Source organism: Pinus tabuliformis, chromosome X (assembly GCF_031772625.1).
Source record: "Pinus tabuliformis cultivar Carrire ecotype Pingquan chromosome X, CPIR1, whole genome shotgun sequence".
NCBI classification, from domain to species: domain Eukaryota; kingdom Viridiplantae; phylum Streptophyta; class Pinopsida; order Pinales; family Pinaceae; genus Pinus; species Pinus tabuliformis.
Window position 1 is genome coordinate 692,252,337 of NC_142308.1, and position 24,581 is coordinate 692,276,917.

Below are 24,581 nucleotides of genomic sequence, written 5' to 3' on the forward strand. Positions count from 1 at the left end.
CCCTTCACGGATGAGGTATTATCTGACGTTTCTCCTCTTAATGTTTGTGATGTATTATTAGGCCAACTATACTTGTGGAAGCGACATGCTGTGTACGAGTCAAGGCCTCGCACTGTTATTGTTACCTTGGGAAATAAGTTGTAGAAGATATCGAAGGTAGCACTACCATTAGGGGATTTTTGAGGTCTAAAATGGGCCTCCTAAGGAAATTATAAAATAATAGTGGAAAATAGTAAAATAAGATTAGATGACATCATCAAATTTTAGAGGGAAAAAGGAAAAACTATTTTTTCAACTCTTATTTTCAACTGATCTCTTTATGGGTTTACTCAAATTTTGAGCGGAAACACTTGTTGGATGCATAATTTTATTCCTCATCTAAGGAGTGCCCATGTTGCATACTTTTGATGGACCCTGCTACACGAAAAATGAGAAATACATGAAAAACGTGATTGCAATAACGTTTTTTCATGTATTTCTCATTTTTCATGTCGCAGGGTCCATCGAAAGTATGCAACATGGGTACTCTTTGGATGAGGAATTAAATTTTACATTTGAGTACTCCCTCTTGAAATTCGAGTAAAACCTTAGGGGAGATAAGTTGAAAATACGAGTTGAAAAAGTAGTTTTATTATTTTATTATTTTTTAATCTTTTTATTTTTTTACTCAAAAAATGGTGAATCATCCCCCATGGTTGACATAATCATCTTGAATCCTATTGGTTCTTATAAAGTTTAGTTTGGTTGTACATTTTTCTTAGGAGGCCCATTTTAGACCTCAAAAGTCCCCTAATGCTATCGCCATCTCCTTTGTTACTGCAAAACAATGCAGTAACTCACTTCCAAAACTAGGAAATTTGTTTTCCTGATGATACGCTTTGAGGGAAAGAAGAAGAGTGTGGCCACAACCTCTAGATAGGGCCCCTCCGCATGACAAAAATAGATGAACAAGGTCGTGGAAGAGTACAAGGACACCTTCACCTCCCCCACAGGGGTGGCTCTGCATTGTCAAGTCAAGCACTCCTTAGATCTGACCACAGGTGTGTCGTTGCCCAATGGACCAATCTATTGATGCTTTGTTCTAGAGAACGACGAAATCAAGAGGCAGGTTCAGGAGTTGCTGCAGAAAGGTCACATCTGGCCGAGTTCATCACCCCGTGGGAGCCCGATCGTGTTGGTATAGAATAAGGATGGGTCTTGGAGACTTTGTATTTACTGTTGGGCATTGAACAAGATCACTGTCCAGAATAGTTACCCGATCCCACAGATTAATGACCTTCTGGATCAACTCAAGGGGGCAAAATATTTTAATAAGATCGACTTGAAGTTCGGATATCACCAGGGACCAATAGAACCCTCCGATGTGTGGAAGACTACCTTCAAAGCCAAGGAGGTCCTTTTCGAATCGCTGGTTATGCCTTTCGGGTTGACAAATGCTCATGCAACCTTCATGAGGCTTATGGATGACATCTTGTGGCCATTCATCAACTCATTTGTAATGGTATACTTGGATGACATCCTAATATTTATCCAGACTTGGGAAGAGCACCTCGACCACATCCGACATGTTCTCAAAACACTGCGGCAACACAAGCTGTGTGCCAATTTGGAGAAATGCACTCTTGGCATGACCTAGGTTCAGTATCTGGGATACACTATTGATGAATGGGGGGTGCATGTGGATCCAGCCAAGATCCAAGTCATTCAAGATTGGCCAAACCCAACCACTCTTACAGAGCTCCACAACGTTCTGGGTCTTGCCAATTTCTACCGCAGGTTCGTGTTAGGGTTCTTTCATATCACTTGGCCCTTGAGTCATGTCACCAAGGGAGGAGCGAAAACAAAATTATTTTGGTCTAAATCTCAATAGTAGGCATTTGTAGAGTTAAAACGTCACCTCTGATCTACACCAGTGCTCACATTACCAAACTTGCAACAACCGTTTGAGATCGACGCAGATGCCTTTAACTACGCTATTGGGGCAGTCCTTACTCAACAAGGGCATCCAGTGGCATATCACAGTGAGACACTTTTAGACACAGTCCGGAAGTATCCCCCTTATGAAAAAGAGATGTATTCCATTGGGTAGGTCTACCGACAATGGAAGCATTACATTTTGGGGAAGGAAACGGTCATCCACATAGACCACCGATCCCTGCAGTTCATACAGATGCAAGGGAAGTTGTCGAATGATCACCATCAGAAGTGGTCCACATACATGAAACAATTCCATTTGAATATCAAGTACAAGAAGGGAAACACCAATAATGTTGCAGAATGCCTCAGCTGACCACCAATCATGGCGTTAACCATTGTGCTTAACTCTTATGGGCACGAGACTTCTGAGTGGCCACTTCTCTACAAAAGCGACCTAGAATTCAGCCACACAAACCAAATGCTCTTGTAGGGTCAGCAAGTTCCAAAATTTCACCTCTAAGATGCACTGTTATGCCACCTGGGACACCTTTGTGTTCCTTCAAGCAAGCATGTCGAGATGATTTGGGAAGCGCACTACAGTCCGGTCTTTGGGCATTTTGGGGTCGAGAAAACAGTAGCAGTACTACGTAAGTATTTCTATTGGTCGAATCTTCGTTTGGATGTCAGGAAGTAAATCAGATCTTGCACTGCCTGCGCCATTGCCAAACCGACCATCAAGAAGCAAGGCATCTATACTCTACTACCTACCCCTAGTCAACCTTGGGAATCCATCTCCATGGATTACATGTCGGGCATTCCTTCTACTAAGCATGAAAATGACTATGTTTTTGTGGTCGTTGATAGATTCTCGAAGATGGCCATTTTGGTGATTTGCAAGAAGAATATCATAGTAGAATCCACTACTAAACTCTTCTTTGAACGAGTGTGGGTACACTTTGGGATTCCATAGTCTATCATCTCATATCGGGACAACGATTTCCTCAGTAAACTTTGGTCCAATCTCTGGTCATTTCTAGACACCAAGCTCACTAAGTCCACAACTTTCCATCCCCAAACTGATGGCCAAATAGAGGTCATCAACAAGATGATCGTACACATTCTGTGCATGTGCAACTCAAAGCATCCACGCACATGGGATGAGAGCCTCCCCTATGTCCAACACATCTATAATCGGGCTCTCCAAATATCGACTAGACACAACCCTTTTTTGGTGGGCTTGGGATTCCAACCACTATGTCCCATTGATTTGGCCATACCATTTGCAACTACTAAGGCAGATTCGGCTCATGTCCAGTCTGAAGCTGACAAGGAAAACAACTTCATTGAGCACATTCAACACATTTGCCAATAGGTCCACGACATTCTAGAGAAATAAAATGCCAAGTACAAGTAGCGACATGATCAACATCGAGTGCGACACAAGTTTCAGGTGGGCGACAAAGTCTTGTTGCATTTGTAGAAGGAATGCCTTATCGAAGCCTATCGGAAACTCAGACCACTCCGATATGGTCCATAAACCATCACCAAGGCTCTGGGAGACAATTCATTTAAGATCAACATTCCCCCATTCCTTGGATTGCACCCAGTGTTCAATGTGGACCACCTTCGACCATACTTCCCACAATTGCTAGACACATCATACATTGTAGAACAACTCACATCTAGAGAGTTAAACGCAGATTGCATGGAACAAGCCACAACTATTGGATCATGGACACACAAATCAAGAACACCGGACAATAAATATTCCAACTATATCGAGTTGTCAAAGCAAGCCAACTCCTTCACTAGGGCAAGTGGCTCACCAGGGACCAAGTTCAGCAGAAGTTTCCTCATCTTATGGAGGAACTCAATGCAATGGGGACCATTGCTTCATAAGGGGGGAGGAATGATCCAAGTGGATATTGGTGGCCACCCGCCTATTCCACTTAGACCCCCACCATTATTCCTTTCAGTTTTTTAGTTTCATTAAATGTAGCACAATTTACTATTTTTGGCAGTTTTTCGAGTCCTGAACTTTCAGAGCCCTTTTGAGGCCCTAAACGACATTTTTTAGAAAAATAATTGGTAGCAAATTCGGGTTTTCAATTTGAAATTTTTATTAGTATTTTTATTCATCGGATAGATCTTTCTAACGAGGTATCATACACATCAAACGAATATCGTATGCCAAAGTTACCACCCTGGGAAGTTGATGTACCAATTTACCCCAACGGGGCCCATAATTTGGTTTCATCTCCTAGGGTTAGGTTTTTGGATGTTTGGGGTTTTCCATTGCTTCTCAATAATAAATAGGCCCTCAAGCCTCATTTTAACACAAACCAGAGGCATGTAGCCACATCTCTTCTCAGAGATAAGCTACAATTGCCCGAGCTAGTCTTATTTCGATTATGTTTGTAAACATATTTCAGTATTTGATATTAATGAAATGAATTGTTATTTATACTGCATATTTGTATTTATGGTTATGTATGTAATTTGTTGCGTTCCTATTTAAATTCAGATCACTCGACATGCGGAAGTTCTGCTGCCCAAATGATTACAACAAATTTGATTCCTTCATTAAAATGCAGAAATTACAAAATAATAAAACATGGGGAAACTGAATGATGACAATGACAAAATATCTCCATGCCAATTTTTTGTGATCGCCTCTAATTAGACCACAAATTTTCCATGGTGTTCCTCCACAGTTACCGACCGATATGCCTGCCGCTTTCTCCCCTTAGTTGCTTGAAGTCCCCACTTTTTAGAGCTGTAAGTGATCAACTGTGGTGGCATGAGCGGTGCTCTGTGACATAGTTGTCGACCCATCCATTTACATACACTCTAGGCTACATTATCGGAGCTCGATACATCTCGTAACTCTTGTAAAATATCATTACGAAAACACATAACTCTGATCACCCTTGGCTCGTCTTGGTTAGGCTCCTTGATCACTTCTCAACCATGGGACCACTTCCTGTGACCAAAGGATTGATGCATAGGAATTGTGATATCGGGGCCTTCTGTTCTCATAACTTTATTTGAAATAGCATTATGAAATCATAAAGTTTTGATGCCTTCACGCTCCTTTTCCATTGGCCCTCTTCCTATTTATCCCATCGGACTAGGTGTTGTGACCTCAGGCTCAACTCTTGGGTGCTAAAGCCTTTGAGCTCTTGCCAAGGGCCTATCCCCTTTATATTTCGTGCTTCACCCTTGGTTCTTTGGATGGTCATGACCAAGCACCACCACATATAAGAGTCCCTCTTCATTGTAACTTTTCCAAATTTGAATTTACATAGGAGTTACGATATTCACATCCCCGATATGGCCCATAGCGCTTAGGTGCTAAATCTTCCCTGTGCCCTTATTTCTCTGTTGTTCCCATGACCAGGCACCATATAATATTGAAGCTGTATTAAAGAGTTATGATGCTTTCAAACTCCAATATTTCTTCTCAACACTTAGGTGGTTCGGCCAGCTCTACGCCCTTGGTCCCTTTGGTTTTCCATGACTGGGTGCTAGCAAACATCGAAGCCCCTCTCATCGGAATATTTTTCAAATGAAAAATAAAACACAGTTCTGATGGCCTCTTCCTGTGAAATGCAAACCTTCGATATGTCTTCCTGCTAGCCTTCCTGATATTGGGATTTGATGTGATCGGGTCCCGAATTTTGACATTCCTCTTTAAATATCAGCTTTCCTTTTGGCTTTGAAACTTAGGCCTTTGGTTTTGGCCTCCTCCTTGTGCTTTCGACCTCTGATATTTGTTCTCCTCTTTGGATTTTTTGCACTTCGGCTCCCCTTTTTGGCCAACATTTGACATCATTTGACACAATTTGAAAAAGGTGTAGTAGGTGAAAACATTGGCTCCAATTGGGGATAGTGCCTTGCTGACAAGGTGCCGAGAACCTGGAGACTAGTAACGTTCTACCCATTGGGCATGGAGTCATTTTATTCAAGTATATGAAAAAAAACATAAACAAAAAGAACTTAAAGAATTACTGGTATCTATAATGGCTCATCGGTATGTACAGTGGGTGAAAGTGGACCTCTTTAGTGCTAGAAGTAAAGCTTGAGAAACTACCCATTCACAAGCATCTCAAGCATTTCACCATCCAAGTTTTCTAGCAAGAAAGTATTGTTCCCCTTTGCCTCAACAATATTGAAAGGTCCAAACCATAAGGGATCAAATTTTCCATGTTTTCCTTTATCTTCTCGTCTGACATCCCACTTGAGCACCAAATCCACTGGCTGTAAGGTTCTGTCTTTTGCTTTTCTGTCAAACAAGGCTTTCATCTTTTCCTGATATTGAATTAGATTCTAAGTCACCTCCCCCCTAGTTTCTTGAAGTTCTACCAGTTGATTGATCCTCCTGGTTAGAGAATTTGGCTCTTCATTAACATCCTATAGAATTTTGGCCACTGGCATTGCTAGTTGTATAGGGAAAATTGTAGCTTCCCATACACTAACTCAAAATGAGATTTCCCAGTTGACCTATGGGTAGTAACTCTATTTTCCCATAAATCAAACTTCAGTTGTGAGTCTTAGTTTTTCTCATTTCTGATATTGTCTTCTTAAGAATCCTTACCAATGTTTTATTTGATGATTCAACCAATCCATTTCTCTGTGGATAGTAGATAGTGGAGTCACCCACAATGATGCTATACTTCTGGTAGAAACTCAGAAACTTGGTAGAATTAAAATCTTGAGCATTATCAATGATAATCTTCTTTGGGCAACCAAACTTGGCAAGGATATTCTCCTCCATGAATTTGATAACCACGACACCAATTTCATTTCTAGTTGGGACTACTTCCATCCACTTAGTGAAGTAATCAGTGGCTGTGAGAATCCATTTGTGTTGACAGCTAGAGGATGGGTGGATTTCCCTATTGATGTCTAACCCCCATTGTCTGAAAGTTTCTTCAACAAAAATAGGGATTAAAGGAAAAGGTGCTAATTTATGCTTATCGATAAACATTTGGAACTTCTCACAGGCCCGAACATATGCATGTACCTCACCAAACAACTTGGGCCAATAGAAACCCGCTTTGAGAATTTTATGGGTTGTGGCTCTCCAACTATAATGCCCCCCTGCCTCCCCACACACACAATTATGGAACTCATCCATCACTTTATGGATCTCTTATTCAACCAGGAATAAAAGAAAAATCCCCACTAGGTCTTTCTAATACAATTGGCCATTTTAAATCACAGATTTATGGGCTTGTAGCCTCAAATCCTTGTATTTAACTTTATCAAAATTGACTAGACAACTCAAAAAAAGAAAATAGTGGATTATATGTTCCAGTGAGACATGAGGTACTTCATTTGAATTTTCTGTGTTGTGGTCTTGACCTTATTCTGCTCCTCTTCTCTTTGGCTTTCTCCTTCCTCTATCAACAAATTTATACCCAAGGCTTAGCAATTTGATTCAGACAAGATTTTAGCTAATCATTGCCCCTTGATCAACTTCGTGGGTTTGATCTCTAGGTCGTATTCTTGGATTTTTGCAATCCATTTACCCCTTTTTCCCTCATTGTCCCCTTGTACCAGGAGGTCTTTCACAGCAGCCGTAGGAATATAAGCTGTTATGCTTGATTGGAGGACATATATTCTGAAGGTATTTAGGGCCTTGGCCAAGGCATATGCCTGCTTCTCCAGAATGTTATACTTTAGCTCAACATCCCATAGCACCTGGCTGAAAAATGTTATTGGTTTCTCATGTCCTTCATAGTTTTTCTATAATAAGACAACAACCATTGTATGAGAAGAAGCAAACAAGAAAATGAAAAATGGTTTTAGATAGTCATGCTTGACTAATGAAAAAGCTTCTGAAAAGGCCATTTTTACCTCGGATAATGATTCCCGAGCTTCTTCAGTCCATTTTACCTCCCTATCCTTCTTCAATGTCCCTATAATTTCTTTAATTATCTCAGCATAATTGGGTATGAACCTCCTCAAAAAGTTGATTCTGCCCAAGAAAGTCTAGATTTCTTTCTTATTTCTCGGTAAAGGAATTTTGTTGATGGCTTCCACCCTCTTAGGATCTATCTTCACCCCCTCTTTTTCCACGACGTGTCCTAACAACTTTCCCTCACTTAGAGCAAACTGGGACTTCTTAGGATTTAAAGACAAACCATATTTTCTACATTTCTCAAAAATGAGTCGTAGATGTTCAATATGCTCCTCATCTATTTTTTCAAAAACAATGATTTTATCTAGGTAGATTACCAAAAACTTATATTTTTCTCCCACGAACGCTATATCCATTACTCTCTAAAAAGTGGCTCCTGCATTAATGAGGCCGAAAGGAATTATGGCATACATAAATGTCCCCCACAGTGTGGTGAACGCAATTTTATTTTGATCCTAAGGATGCACAACTACTTAATTGTATCCAGAAAAACCATCCATCATAGACATATAAGCAGAGCCCACCACCTTTTGTAGAATGTAGTCCATTTTAAGCACAAGGTAATTATCCTTTAGTGAGGCCTTATTCAAATTCCTAAAGTCAATACACAACCTTATTTCCACGTTCTTCTTCCTAATAGGAACTAGATTTGCCACCCAATTTGAATACCTCAGAGGTACAATAATTTTAGCTTGGAGCAACTTTCTCACCTCTTTCTCAATTGATGGAAGTAACAATGGGTTAATCTATCTAAGCTTATGTTTATATGGTTTCACCCCTCTCTTCAAAATAATTTTATGTTGGATGATATTATTATCAAATGTTTTTAGGTCACCATAAGACCAAGTGAACACATCCATATATTGCTTAAAAAGGTCTAGGTACCTTCGTTTGTATTCCTTAGGAACTCCTTTGGCCAACTTAATTATCCGGGGATCTTGATCTAAACCAATATTGCAGTCTTCCACATGTTCTTCAAATTCTTTCTCAGTTGGCTTGGAAGCCATATCATTTGAGTTGAACAATATTTCCAAGGGAACCAAATTTCTGAGGATAGTAGTACCTTTCAATTGTAAAATCTTGTGTCCTGCAATGTTTTCTTCCCACTTGTCCTGTTGTTCATCTACCACTTTCTCTTCCTCCTGATCAATCTTCGAGCCTGAGAATTATCCAACGACCTCCATGAAGTGTTTGATCTATTCCTCATCTTCAAACACTTGCCAATACTTAACATTGTCTGGTATTGAATGCCTGTATCTGACTTCAATTTCATATTTGAGCAAGGGGTTTTGAGGAGGATTGAAGTTACTTGCAGCTACAACTAAGGAATATGCCATCCGATTTTCATCTCTGGGAAAAAATTGGATGTTAAAAGCTAAGAAAATTTCTCGATCAGATCCCATAACTTAGTTTTGTAAGCCTTCATTCTTGGATGTTTGGTTTGGAATTGACTTCGGATTTGTTTCACCACTAGCTCTGAATCCCCAAACACTGCCAAGCACCCAATGTTGAGATTTTTGGTAGCTTGTAGACCTAGCAACAAAGCTTCACATTCAACAACATTATTTGTGGCTTCAAACTCCATCTTGAAAGAGAGAGGGATCAAGCTGCCTTATGGGGATACCAACAACACACCTACCCCATTTCCTTCCCTAGAATAAGCACCATCAAAGTATAGCTTCCATACTTTGTCACACTCTAGTGATTGTTGGTCTAGTCAGACAGAACATTCCACCTGTGTCTCATCCATGATTTGATCATCTTCCTCTAACAACAAACAAGAGAAATCTTTCTCTTTACCATACACGGGGGCATTATTCGAATAGTCGGTCCTTGTAACTATCTTTACAAATCTCGCTTCTCTATATAATAATCTCCCTTCTCCACCAAAAACAAGAATGATAGAATATGTTAAATACATTTTAATGGATCCTCCAATTTTTGATCCCCACAATATGGACAAGAGCATACCAAAACTCGGAGGGATTTTAGCCACTACGATATCCATTACAACACTCTTCACAGGGATCTGAGCCAAATTGACCGCAAAGTCTTTAATCAACCCTAGACATTTTACTCTCTTGGAGTCAAAAATATAGATATTTATATGGTCTTGTTATTTGTAGCCCCAATTGTTCCATAAAAAAAATGGCATCAAATTGTGGGAAGCTCCTGAGTCAAGCATGCAATTATGTAAGAGAAGTTCATGAATCACAAAAGTGACATAGAAAGGGGGAGTAAAAGAGTATTTTTCCTCCACATGAGTTCCAAATATAACCATGGGTATTTCTTCTTGTTGGTTCATGTTGTCTTGCAGAGGGGCCATGGTGGGAGGATACATGAACTAAGATACTTGGGATTTATAATTAGGTTGTTTTAATAGTTCAGTCAAAGGGACAAAGATTTTGACCTTCTCCAACTCCTTTTGAAGATTAAAAACAACAGAGTTTCTATCAGCTATGACAACATCAACAGGCTCTTTCTCTTTCTCACAAACTAGTTTGGATGGTAAAGGAAACTGCTCTGTTTTAGAGACCTCAGGCTTGTGGAGAATGGAAACTGGAGACTCTTTATTTTTGGGTGAGGCTTGGTCTAGAGGCTTCTTTCCTTTCTCTGTTGATTTCAAAGGATTTGGGGGAGATGACTCCTCATTTTGGTCCTGCATTCTAGATCTTTTCCTGGAATATCTAAGATCATATTTCCTGTGTAGCTGTGCTTGCATGAAATCAACAAACTTCCTGCAGTAGTTGTCAATATCACCATCATCTAATGGTGCATCCAAATCATCCCCTTCTACTTCATTGGCCTCTATTTCATTTTCTCCCTCTGAAAAAGAAGAAAACTAATTTTCTTGGACTTCTATTGTTTCTTCAACATTTTCCTTTGGATCATCTTCCAAATACAATGGAGGCTGAATGTGATCTTGTTGCTCCCTTCTCTACCTTTGTAAGAGATGCAAAGGAGGTCTCCTATACTCAGGATTGAAACTTTGCTTAGGCGCTGGTTGGATTTGTCGAGGAGGGTTTTTGTTTTCTAACTCCAGTTTCACAAGCTTGTTAGATAGGTTTCTTATCAGTTTGTTCATCTCCTAGAGTTTCTGCTCATGAGTTTCCTTTCCCTGGTTTGAGGAACTAGATTCCTATTTTCCTCTTCTCATATCTCCATGATCAGTTTTACCTCTGCACTTCTAAGTAGAGGCAAAATTTTCCTCGACTTCTAAAGCATCTATTTGGATCTAGTGCAAGGAGTGAGACTTCCTTTCTCTGAGAGTGAAACCAAAATCTGGTTCAAAGGCCCCAACAAAAACCACTTTAGCAACAACTTGTGGAGGTTTGATTTCAACAGGGAGACTATTGTACAATTTGTTAAACATTTTTGTGAATTCTAACACATCTTCAGTATGTTTCTTCTTTATAGAATTGAATTCAGTGAGGATATACCCATGGTCCCTTTTCTCTCCCCATTTTTGCATGAAATAATTATCCATCTCCTCCCAGGTAGTGATTGAAGCATTTGGTAGGGATTTAAACCATTTCTTGGCTTCCCCATCAAGAGACTGGACAAAAAGTCTTAACACCACATCTAGGTGTTCTACATTGAGATTTTATGCAAATGCACAAAAAATTTCTACATGCCTCTGTGCTAAAATGTCATCTTCCCCTGTGAATCTTGGCAAGAGCTTGAGATAGTCTTGTGGCATACCATTCAAGGGTTGTGGCAAGTCCAGTGGGGCATATTTGTTTAGGATAAAATTTGGGACAACCATATTGAGAAAGGAAGGTGGTAGAATATTTATTACAGGTCCTTGTTGAGGGGGTATCTGAGTCACAATTGACTAGATCTGGGTTGGGAAGCTATTCACACTTTGTGTGGGACTGTTTATGAGGATGTCTTTAACTTATTCAGCTTTAGGGGAGGGAAGAAATGAGAAATGGGGTGAACTGACAAAATCTTCTTCGTTTTTTACTCTAGAGCCAAACAATACACAATGTTCTTCAGGATATTCCAAGACTTTAGAGGCAGACTCATGGTAGTTTATCACAACTTTTTGAGAACTAGTTGATGATATTTATGGAAAATATCTTGTGGAATCTGGAGTAACAGGGGTCTGCGCTTTCCAAATCCTCTGGGATATGATTTTTCAGGGTTGAATAGAAGAGGACTTTTCTGCTGGCTAGTATCAGAGCAAGTATGAAGTCTTTGGAAATCCAAGGTGTTCAAAATAAGGTTTAGACAATGGAGTCGCCAAGGTGAGAGATCTTCAACCCATACTTCTCTTGCTCATTTAACAGAAGGAATGTAAACATTATCATACCCAGGGGAAAATGTTTTGATTTGTTCCCCAACAACGACGCCAGAAGATGTTGTTCCTCCTAGAGACAACCCCCGGGTTGAGGAAAGGGTCAGTGATTAGGACATCTTAGAGGAGTGATTTAAGGATTTGCTGAGATTTGTGTTGCACTCCATATTTAATATATTTGGAATTAGATTAATTCAGGACTTGGTTCAATCACCCTTCACCAATGTGGAATTGATGCATAGATTATTCAATATCAGAGCCTTCTATCCTCGTAACTTTATTTGAAATAACATTCTAAAATCATAAAGTTCTGATGCCTTCAAGCTCCTTTTCCATTGACCCTCTTCCTGTTTATCCCATGGGACCAGGTGTCATGACCTCCTGCTCAACACTTGGATGCTAAATCTTTTGAGCTCCTGTCATGAGCCTATCCCCTTTATAATTCACGCTTCACCCTTGGTTCTTTGGATGGTCATGACCAAGCACCACCACATATCAGAGCCCCTCTTCATTGTAACTTTTCCAAATTTGAATTTACATAGGAGTTATGATATTCACATCCTTGATATGGCTCATAGCGCTTGAGTGCTAAATTTTCCCTGCGCCCTTGGTTCTTTGTAGTTCCCATGACCGGGCACCATATAATATCAAGGCCCTCTTCATTGAAACTTTTTCCAAAAGAGTTCTGATGCTTTCAACCTCCGATATTCCTTCTTAGCACTTAGGTGTTCCATCCAACTCTGTGCCCTTGGTCCCTTTGGTTTTCCATAATTGGGTGCCAGCAAATATCGAAGCCCCTCCCATTGGAAGATTTTTCAAATGAAAAATAAAATAGAGTTCCAATGGCCTCTTCCTCTGAAATACAGAGCTTTGATATGCCTTCTTGCCAACCTCCCCAATATTGGGCTCCGATGTGACCGGGTCTCAAATTTCAGCACTCCTCTTTAAATCTTGACTTTCCTTTTGACTTTGAAATTTAGGCCTTTAGTTTTGGCCTCCTCCTTGTGCTTTCGGCCTTTGATATTTGTTCTCCTCTTTGGCCTTTTTTCACTTTGGCTCCCCTTTCTGGCCAACATTTGACATCATTTGACACAATTTGAAAAAGGTGTAGTAGGTGACAACAGGACCATCAAAGGACAAGAAGTGACAAACATTTAAAATGGTCTAGGTGCACTTGTGATACCAAGTAGGATCATATAAAATAGGGATATCAAATTTCTCAATGCCTTTTCAAATATGCCTTTAGAGAATACGGTCATCGAGTTGATGATATCTACAACTTTCCATCCACAAAAAAATCGGTAGAAAAAAATAGTGAAGAGGACATTGGTTCAATATTTGGAGGCTTGTAATTAGAATCCACTTAATATGGGATGAAAATTTGTTTTATATCTAACACTACTATTCTAGAGTAGTCAACACTTTTACTAGTAAGTCCCCTTTTGAAATTTACTTTGGGTATTTTCCACCTTCACTCTTGGATGATGTTGTTTATGGAAAATAAGGAGGAGTGATAACGACATCACATGAGATGCATTAAAAGCAAATAGAAATTGTTTAAAAGATTAGGCAAATCCATTTACAAGTACATAAGACATAAAAGAAATCACAAGAAAGCATAAGGATTAACATGATCAACAAATAATTGAGAAACCAATAAAGTTGGGAAATAGAGTTTGGTTAATATGAATAGAGAAAGGATATAGGGTCCCAACAAGAAGATCAAGGCTATATGGTATGGTCTTTTTGAAGTACTGGAAAAGGTGGATTATAGTGCCTGCAAATTTAGTTTAGCCCCATACATGAGTATTTACTCAGTAGTAAATGTGGAATATTTTAAACTTGATGAGCCTTCCATGTTGGATTAGGACACTAATGAGTAAGTCCTACCTACCATAGATGATTTGGCACCATAAGCATAGGTATAGTTGGAAGAACATAGATTTTTGTAGAAAAAGTTTAGAACTACCAGATAGGTGAAGAATGAACTCTAGTAGGTTGGGTTGAAAGACAACTTATAGGTAAGGTCAAATGGTACTTTAGTGAGAAGGTGGTGGAAAATTTTCCTTGCCTCATTAGAAAAAGCCTTTGGGGACCAATAACATTCTCAAATGGGGAAGTATGATATGGATTGTATCATTATATAATGTACCATTTACATTGGCACTTTATGGGTGGAAAAATTGGAGGAGTTGGCTTGAAGTACCTTTTAAGGGTAACTCTTAATGAGGTGTTTTAGGGTTTGAAAATGTCTAGAGCTAATTAAAGTAATTAAATGACACATTTTGGGGTCAAAACTTTGTAAGAATATCTTTAATAATTTGAGATTTTACCACACACTGATATCTTTCCAAAGTTGAAAAAAATTACATCAATCAGAGTCCATATATGGAAGTTATGCCTCTTGCAAGTTGACCTACCTTGTTAACCACCATGGTATTGAGTGGATGCCATGTTAGTCCCCATTACTCACACACATGGAGACAATCAAGTGTGGACTTTCAATAATATTCTAGAGGGTCCAAAACCCTAACACTAATTAAGGGTTGAGGCATGCAAAAGCTCAACCCTTACCCTAGACATGTATCATGATATATTAAATAATGGACCACTAGGAAAGGAAGGGGTTCCATTCTTTTGGTATTGTTATTGTTCCACACTCAAGTAAAGCACATAGGAATGCAATGTTGAAGCATAGGGGAGATACAATACTTTGTGGCAACTATTCATCCCTTAATGTCCATGAAAACTCCATAGTGAGTGCCCCTTTCATTATATTTGCTTTCATGACTTGAAAAAGATAAAAGAGCATAAGCCTCAACTTCATGTTATGTTTTCTTTGATATTAGGTTTCCTAGGTCAAAACTTGTGTTCATTTCTATGGATGGTGTTTTCATTTGATTGTTGCTTTCATTCGAGTTTCAATTATATTTCCATAAATTTGAGCATTATACTAGTAATATTAAATATGAGGTTTAAGGTAATAAACTATATAAAAAAAGACATTGAAATATTGTATGATATATTGTGACGAATTGTTCCTATGGAATATCCACGACAATTTACATATAAATTAATGAAACTCTTATAAGGATTAGTTTAAAAATATAAAAATACAAAAATTCCACCAAGACATGGAGATGCCAAACAAATGGCCTCTTCGAATTGCTTCTATCGTTGTTAGAAAAACAAATTGGTTTCTAAAAGCTAACTATCCGACATTTCAACAAGGAATGCTTTGCAGTAACATATTAACCCCAACATGCCATGATCTCTTTGCTAATTAGTTTGTTCACTTATATGGTGACCCTCAAACTCAAATAGTGATTGATTGGTTATTGGGTGATCATCCTTGCTTACTAAACTTTCTCATTTTCTCCTTTGTGCAACCAAAATAAATAAATAAAATTCCTTTAGTGATGATGCTCTTTCTTATATTATCCTCACACACCCATTACAAAAAGGATGCAATGCCTAACTAATGGTGCTTAATAGTATTTCTTTCCCATGTTACCCTCACATTCCCACTCCTGTATTAAAAAGTAGCTATTTCACATTATTAGTGATGATTCGTATGCCCCAATATGCCATGATCCTTATGCTAATGGGGTTGTCCATAAATGTAGTGATCCTCCTATTAACAAAATGGGTGATTTTTTCGGGGTGGATGTGCTTACGTGTTCAAAGTTCTTCATTTTCCTCCTCTATGCAACACAAAATAATAAAAAGTACTTAACTAAGAACATTCTATTACAACCCTTTCTCATTCCATTTCCATATACATAATTAAAAATAAATAAATACAGTGAATTAATGTCATCTTGAATTTTTTTTGGCTCCTCTAAAACCCCCTCATTTGTTTTGGTGTCTCGTGATTTTTTCTTTGAATTTATAATCTCTGTGGTGGTCCTCTATTTTTTTTAAATATGTTTTTTTAAAGTCACTCTTTGTACATATTTTGACAATTTCATAGTTAAATCTTTGTTTATTTAAAATTAGTAATAATCTCAAATTTTGAGGAAATAATCTCACCCAACCCCCACACACTTAAATGAAAAGAAATGATATTTTAATGTCCATGAGACTAAAAATAGTATATGGGACCATTATTTCCTTACTTTTCACCTTTTGCAATTCAATCCTTTTCTTATTCAAATTGATGATGAGCTCGCCCAACCTTCCAACAATCCCCTCGCGAAAAAGATAATTTCAAGAAACCGATGCTAATATATTCACATAACTTTCTCTGATGTCTTTGAATGCATCACATTCCAAAATGAAATGTTTTTCCAATTCCACTATCCCAGGCGTGAAAAATGTACACACTCGTTCTTCCCAAGTTTCTTTAGGCATTTTCCACTGTCTTGTTTCACACCAAAGTTTATGCAAGATGGTTCTTAATTGAGCAATAAAAACCTTTTCCCTCCATGGAATGCTAGCTCCAATGAACTCTTTTTGTTGTAGATCACACATAGGGTTGAATTCCTTAATGTAGTACTTCTTCTTTCTACCCAACTCTTTCCCCATACCCGTTTACGAAACTTCTCCATAACAAAATTCTTTAGCTCCTTGCTATTTGTGGGACATACATTGAGGTAGATATTCCATTTTTGCATCCATATGTAGTTTATTTTCATCCATGTTTTCTTTCTTTCACTCATGCCTCCATTGAAGATAACATTAGGCCATCTACCTACTCCCATTTGCTCAATTATTTTTAGATCTTATGAGACACACCATAGAAATTGCTTTGATGGGGGTTTCTCTTGTTTCACTCAAAATTATCTCATAAGGCACTGAACTTTTTATTTTTAACTTTCTCATGATCAAGCATTTTTGTATTTTCTCATTTTGTTTCCATTTTGAGACGGGGGTGCTGCTAGACCACAATTCACACCCATATAACATCACTCAACAAACTAGGAGTCCAAAAATCACTTTAATCGTTTTCCAATCCATAACTCTGCCTCCCTACATATGTTTTGAAGAGCATATAATGCTTTCCACCCTCCTAAAATTCTCTTCTTTCTGCAGCCCTCCCAATTAAGTTTGTTGTTGAAATCAATCCCGAGGTACTTGTACTCATTTACTTCTTCAATAATGTTTCCTTCAAAGAAAAACATATGATGTTTCTGCTTCCTTTTATTAGAGAAATATGGCTCATTGGTATTGAGCTAACCCTTCTAAAGCACTCGCTTTCTCCCCTATTTTTAATTTTTTTTAATTTTTTATTTTATCTAAAAGGTGGATCAACCACCAACCAAAAAATCTATTGATAACCCCAAGGAATCCAATGGGAATCAATCCCCAAGCCTTTGTGGACTTCACACAAAATCCTTACCATTCAAGCTATCCATTTAGGCTATATATATATGTATATATATCTATATATATATATATATATATATATGTATGTATGTATGTATGATAGTTTTTTTCCCATTTATTGGTGGCATCCTCTTATCTCTATGCCATAATCACATTTATTTTGTAATCTATGAGTATTTATAAAGAGTTAGTTTTGGTTTGAACACTCAAATCAAAGATATTTAGCTAAGAAGCCACAAGCAGGGGCTATGTACTATACCAAAATCGTTTAAGACTTGCACATAGCCCCAAATACAAGCATAGGCATAAGCACCATACAAGGAGCAAACATGCCACTATGAGACTTGAACCATATTGGAGAATAACATTACCCCACTTTTGCTAACCCAACAAACCCCTTTTAACTTATGATATATATATATATATATATATATATATATATAACCTTTTTGTCTTAGATTTGGTTCCATTGTTCAATTTCCCTTTAATGCTCGACATTGTCTCATGCCACTATCTATTAACCATTTTTCGTATTTCTTTTGTACTAGATGTTTTAATTAGAAGTGAGAATGACCCAGCCCATCTAATGTTTCATTGTGATGGTTTCCAAGGAATCCATAGGAATTAAGCCACCTTTCTTAATATATTATTTAACTACCTTGCTAAATAAAAACCTCACACCTACTTGAATATCACTAATTAGGTGCAACGAAACATGTAAAATGTCCAACCACCCTTTTAGAGCTTTGATAGATAATATATCAAAATCAAATATAATCTATTAACTCTTAGGCATATGTTTGCAAGAGACAGATATTCCAAATGGATTCATTAAAACTATAAAAACCATGATGACATAGTAATGAAACTTCTCCCTAAATAACATAATTTTTTTCATTTTCTCCAATTGCATTTACAAAGATCACATCCATGTATGATTGAAATAGTGGATTGCTCACATCCATGTATGATGGAAATAGTGGACCTATATGTGAATCATCAGATATTTGGGTATAACCCCTTTACAAACATGTCCTCATTAATCACAATGTTTCTATTGGAGTTTTGGGACAGGTATGTGTTTGAACAAGTGGAAAATGCTTTAGGATCCATCTTTATGCCCTCAAAAATCATGCTAAGTTGGATTGTTTTGTCTTACACATGGTTATTATTGTAGTTGGATCTAAATATGTCAATGATTTCTATGAAACTACTACTTATGGAAATACGCATGGAGTCAACCATCAGATTATAAAAATATTCCTTAAATGGTAAAGTCAATATTATAATTTTTTTTTTCAAAAAGATAAATATAAAAATACATATGTGAGGATCACAACTCTAAAATATAATAATAATAGTTTTTCTTCCTAAAAATGAGAATATGTTTAAATAATTATAGTAATTATCAATATTAAATATTTATAAAGTGTGTATGATTTTTTCTTTTTTAAGACAATGCAAAATTTTCTATTGATAAAGATTAAATTTACAGTGATAACAAAGAGTTTGTAGGATCTCACAATGATTGATGTGGGAGTTCAAGTCTTCAATAAAATGAGTAAACTAAGCATGTTGATCTATTGAACTACAAGAGAGATACATCATTTTAGATGCAGTAACACCATCATAAGGCCATGCAACTAAGCTAAGAACCACCACACTCTTACACCAAGATTATTCATTAAAACCAATGAATCCAATAGAAAGAAATTAGTTCAGATTGCCTCTCCAAGAGAGCAGGATATTAAATCACCAAGGTCTCCACACTCTTACACCAAGATTCATTCATTAAAACCAATGACGCCAACAGAGATCACTTTGAGCAGATTACCTCTCTAAGAGATCAGGGTATTTGTCACCAACGACAAAACTTTGCAGAAAATAAAACAATTTTCATACCAAAAAATATAATTCAAATATACCCAAGAAACATTGGAAATACCTTCAAAAAACCATAGACAAAATTTTGAGCATATAAAAGCCATTTTAGTCTAATATGATGACTAGTGATAAAGGATAAGTATGAGAGGGTAGGGAAGTAGCATCTTGTGGATCATTGACAATAACAGGGATAGCTATTGTGTCATTAGAATCCGAATCCGAGAGGACATATTTCTTCACCCTACGCAGATGTGAAACAACATCATCCAAGCAAAAACACACATTTCAAAGAAGTCTCTTAATGTCCTCTTGACCTGCAAAAATCTTATAATTTTCCACCTGTTTATCATGAAGAACTAGATGGATGAGGGTATCCATCTATTGGTGCACAACCACTCTTTTTGAGTTTACCAGGGGTAGGGACCCATTTGAGATTCTTGACACTCACCTCATAATTTGAGAAGTAGGAACGATCCCCTAACTCCCTAGATTGTAGGTGAAGAATTCTTTTCGGACCTCCATAGGAACTGAGTCAAAAGATGTGGCCACTGAATTCCAACCAAATAGAATCCTATGTTGAGGAGTTGAAGTAATTGCACCACCTCTCCAACTTGCCATCCTCTGTCAAGGGGGCATAGTTGCAAAGAATAAGAAATATTTCACAGAGACCTAAACAAAACTAAGACTAACAACCCAAGGAATACTTAGAGTATTTTACCTTTAATCAACAAAAGAGCATATCGTCCCCAATTATCCACAATATTATCTGTGCAATAAACAATATCAAACACAACCTGAGTATCAAAGACAACAATTGGAACAAACACAATACATAGAGATAACCCTGGCAAACCCACAACAGAGACAATGTATACTAAGAAACCTTCTTCATAATATGACAAATTAGATGTTGGGGTCAGCCATAAACCAAATACTGAGACCAAAGAGGAAAGAGACCAGAGATATGACTGACCCAAAAAGGAAATTTTACTTTTAGAATGTAAAAGAAAGGATTTATGCTAAAATCAAATTCAGAAATTTCCTGGGTACCAAATGCTACAAACCAAGATTGGACAGTTAAAACAAATACCTACTAAATCAGCACCCTAGAGAGTTGATGTGGCTAAAACCACAACCAATTCAAAAATTGGCCCTATAGCAGTATTATGTAGAAATAAAATGAAAAACATTGACCCTCTATTATATTCTTCGTATCTATGGGAAAGATTGGAGCAAATTTTTGATCTCCCTTCGAGAAAGGAAGAAGCCAAAAATTTCCACAGTAAGGATACAAGCGATCCCAAGTTACCAGATATCTGACCACGAAGAAGAATAAACAACAAGGTGAGGTGTCCTCCTCCCAACCACCCCAGATCACTTCGTAGTCCCAACACCCTAAAGCAGATCCCTTGTATTTATAATGAAAGGACTAAAGAGAATGATGCAAGGTTAATCAAAAGTTTCTATGACACCCTTAGACGTGGAAAGGACATATGTAATTCTTGACACACTTCTTGAGACAAAAATTCCTTGTTTGGTACTCGCCTTCATCAATGCGATCACTTCAACCATAACTTGAATCCGCCAAAGTATGATCCAATCCCTTTGATTCTCCACCATCCGTATTTGTAGAGAAATGAAAACCCACAATGCCAATAATAACCCCAAGATTCCACAAAAACTCACCATTATTCATGCATTTAATATGACTCGATCGTAGTTGAGGTATGCTATATAGACACACATTTACCACAGACGTTGAATAAAAGAGCAGATAAGTGTTCTAGTTGGCACACATTTTAATATTTGTATTAAGGACTAAATGCACACCCCCATCAGGGAAACTTCATGAAAATTATCGTTATCCTTTGCAAGTAAAACCTGTATCCGTTGTCTATCCTCCTCCCAATCCTGTAATGGCCAGGACATGTCAATATCAATATTCTTAAAACTACAACCTGTTAGTGTCAGTCTTTGCAGCCTTCCTCCAGTGATCAAACATGCTCTTAGAAAGTGCTTTTAAGGTGTCAAGGTCAAATTTTGTCATTTTAGTGAGTCTTCAAGTAAAATTTGGTCACTAGGTATTAGTTCTAGGGTTTGCTTTTACTCCTTTCAAAATTGTCCAAATGTCGGTCCATGTCACCATTCAACTGAGCGTACAGTCATTCATAGGGTTTTCATCATCATGTCAGGTTCCAATGAGTCATTTTACACCTTGTTCATGCTTCAGTTGCGCCTAGGTAAGGTTCATTTCCCTCTCCTAGGGTTTTGAAGGCAATTTCTCTTGGATGGTCAAATCATCAGCAAAACTTGTATCCTGATGTTCATACACCTTCCCCTATCCTTAATGTACCTTATTAAACACTTCCCATCATTGAGATCCCCCAAATTCCTCATTTTCGCACAAACCCTAGTTTCTTGCTACAACTTGGCAATTCTAGGCTAGGCCTGTGTTTTGCCCTTTTGGACCTCTTCCCCTCACTCAATCTCTAAAATTCCACTTTCCCCTACTTCCTAACATCCCTCCCTACTTCCAAAAATTTTCTCAAGAATTTAGAAGCCCCTTATCCCCTTCATTTCGCTTCATTTCGACAAATCCCCTGTTCCACACATCGGGATAGGTTTTACTCCAATGATGTTTCTGAGCAATAAAAGATGAATTTGGGAAAAATGAGAGAGGTTTTGTCCAAAATAGTCCAAGGAAGAAAAACCTCCTTCACTTTTTACACAGGTGTCATGGTTTTAGAGAAATGTCAAAAATACAGTTGCCTCGGGAGAATTGATGCACCTCTGAAGTGACCTTGGAAAAATCAAGTTTTCTCCAATCTTTGTTGGCTAAATGACTTTCTTTATGAGTCAAATGATAATTATACACAAATATCTTTCCAATGAGCTATCATGAGCTCAATTTGGAGTTGAGGAAGCCCTTCAAAAGTTGACTGCAACAGCACTCTGCCTTTAGGCAGCCTTATTTTGCACATTTTGACCAGTTTTGGGAGATTTGATTTTTGATATGGAAATGAACTTTAAATTGAAAAATTCCAGTTGGGTTGGAAAGTAGACTCAAAGACCTTTCCAACGAGCTATCCCATGCCCAATTTGGACACCAGGAAGGCCTCCAAAAGTCTCCTGGAAAAAGCGCGATGCATTGGGCAGGTGGCGCAGCGCACATAACAGGCGCGGCGCATTGGGCAGTGCTTTGCAGTGTAAATTTACACGGGTGCGGTGCACATAACTGGCATGGCGCATTGGGTTTGATGCGCGGCGCATATAGCCAACAAGCCCAAAAACTTCAAAAACTTGCTCCAAATCGCTCAAAACGCATGGGTCTTCACTTGTACAAGTAAGTTGGGCTTCCATCATTGCTTTTCATCCAAGGTTAGTGCTTGTGGTTGTCTTATGGTGTTTTTATCATCAAACCCTACCAAGGAAAAAAGTGCTAGAGTTTTGTATTGACTATTTAGCCATCAAGTCCACCTTTCTACTCCCTTGCTCGATTTTCCCTCATTTCCCTATTCCTTAAACTCACGTATCCCTAAATTCACTAATCCCAATTCCCATTTCCCAAAGTCCCAAATACAAATTCCCAAACCCTAGTCCTATATTAAAAGTTCCCAAATTTTTCTCTAATTCCTTGTTCCCTTAACTAAACCCTACCCCAACAGTCCCTAAATCCCTCATTGTTTCCACCCTCCACAGTCCCACATATCACTCTTTCCCTTGGTGGCAAAAGCCAAAACACATCACAGCTCACATACTTCTCATCAAGAAACCATCCAAGAGCATCAGGCAGACATCAAGGCCTTGTCCCTTAACTTGGAGAGGGCTAAGTGGATTATAAAATACCTGGAGTAGAGAAATAAGCAGCTTGAAGATCAGCAAGCAATCATGGAGTTACAAAACATTCGGGAGAATCGCCAAGTTGCCCAAAGGAGGAGGGTGTTCACTTCACTTGAGCAGGAGGTTAATGCCGATAGGGAGTCATGGCTTGAAAGAGCCAATATCCACTTGGAGAGGAAGCTAGAAAAGGCCAACAAGGAGAAAAACTTGTTGAGACACATGGCTGTTCATTACATGGCGAGGAACAAAATTTACAAGGCGCGAATCAGGAGTTTAAAGGCAAAATTGAGGAAGGCATCAAAGAGGCGAAAGGAGCATGATCGACTTCTGATATTGGCTGAGGCTTCCTTGGCCCAACATAGCTCTTAATAGAGAAGACTCAGCCCAAATTTCAAAAAATTTGGAGCAATTTTTGCATTTTGAAATTTTTTTTGGCACAAAAACAGGATTTTCTGCCCTATGCGTTGCGCCACGTGCCCTCGCTTTTGCTAGGAGCCTCCAAATCACAAAAACTTAGCATTTTTGGATTTGGCATGAAAAATTATGCTTTCCTACCTATGGCCAAGAAATTTGGGCAGGTTTTGAGCCCTCAAAAAGGTCAAAAACACTCAAAAAATGACCTCACTGCCCCTATTTTGACACACATGAAGTAGTGTTGGGAGAACTGACTTTTGGAGGGGCAAATGGAGGCCAAATTGAAAAATTCCACTTGGGTTGGAAAGTAGACAGGTAGAAATTTCCAACAAGCACACCTAGAGCTCATTTGGACATCGGGAAGGCCTCCAAAAGTGGGTCCAAACAGGCACAACACATAGAGAATTTGGCGCGGTGCATAGAGGAAAAATTGCCAGTTTGACCAAGTTTTGCTCTGTTTTTCGCCCAACTTTGCCTAGTTTGACTTTTTTACTTTCCTAATGGAAAATTTGTGATGTAATTTAATGTAAATTGATGGATCATGATGTAAATATGTTAAATTTTCACTTGTAGAGGTAGATTCATCAGTTTAAAGGTTGTTTGAAACTGAATGAATCAGTTCCCCTGTTTCTAGAGGCATGTTGTTATCTTGCCTGATTTCTAGTTCTTAGTTTAGAATTAGTTGGAAAAGCTCCTAAACTCATGAGCTCGACCCCTAGAGGATAGGATGAGTTGTTGTTTGCCTATATCTTATGTTTTTTCAGTCATTAACATGGTTGGACTCTTGAGAAAGCCTTGAGCTTCATTGTACACTCATATCAACATTTTGGCTAAGGAATTGAGACCAGGGTTTGCAGCACTCTTTGGGATCCATGTGGCAATTTGTCTTGGTATAGTGCTTTCTTTTGTAATTTTGAATTTTCTTATGTGTTATGTATGCCATTCTCTATCTTGTTTCTTCTTAACTAAACA

General features: G+C 38.1%; 1 protein-coding gene across 1 annotated transcript in view; it reads right to left on the minus strand.

Annotated features, from left to right (window-relative positions):
• Positions 1-7,380: 7,380 nt before the first annotated feature.
• Positions 7,381-24,581, minus strand: part of LOC149141869 (uncharacterized) — a 131,847-nt gene continuing 114,646 nt past the window's right edge. Inside the window, exon 5 of the mRNA XM_089451356.1 lies at positions 7,381-7,668. Coding sequence (XP_089307482.1) covers positions 7,381-7,668 — 288 coding nt within the window. The remainder of the gene's footprint in view (positions 7,669-24,581) is intronic.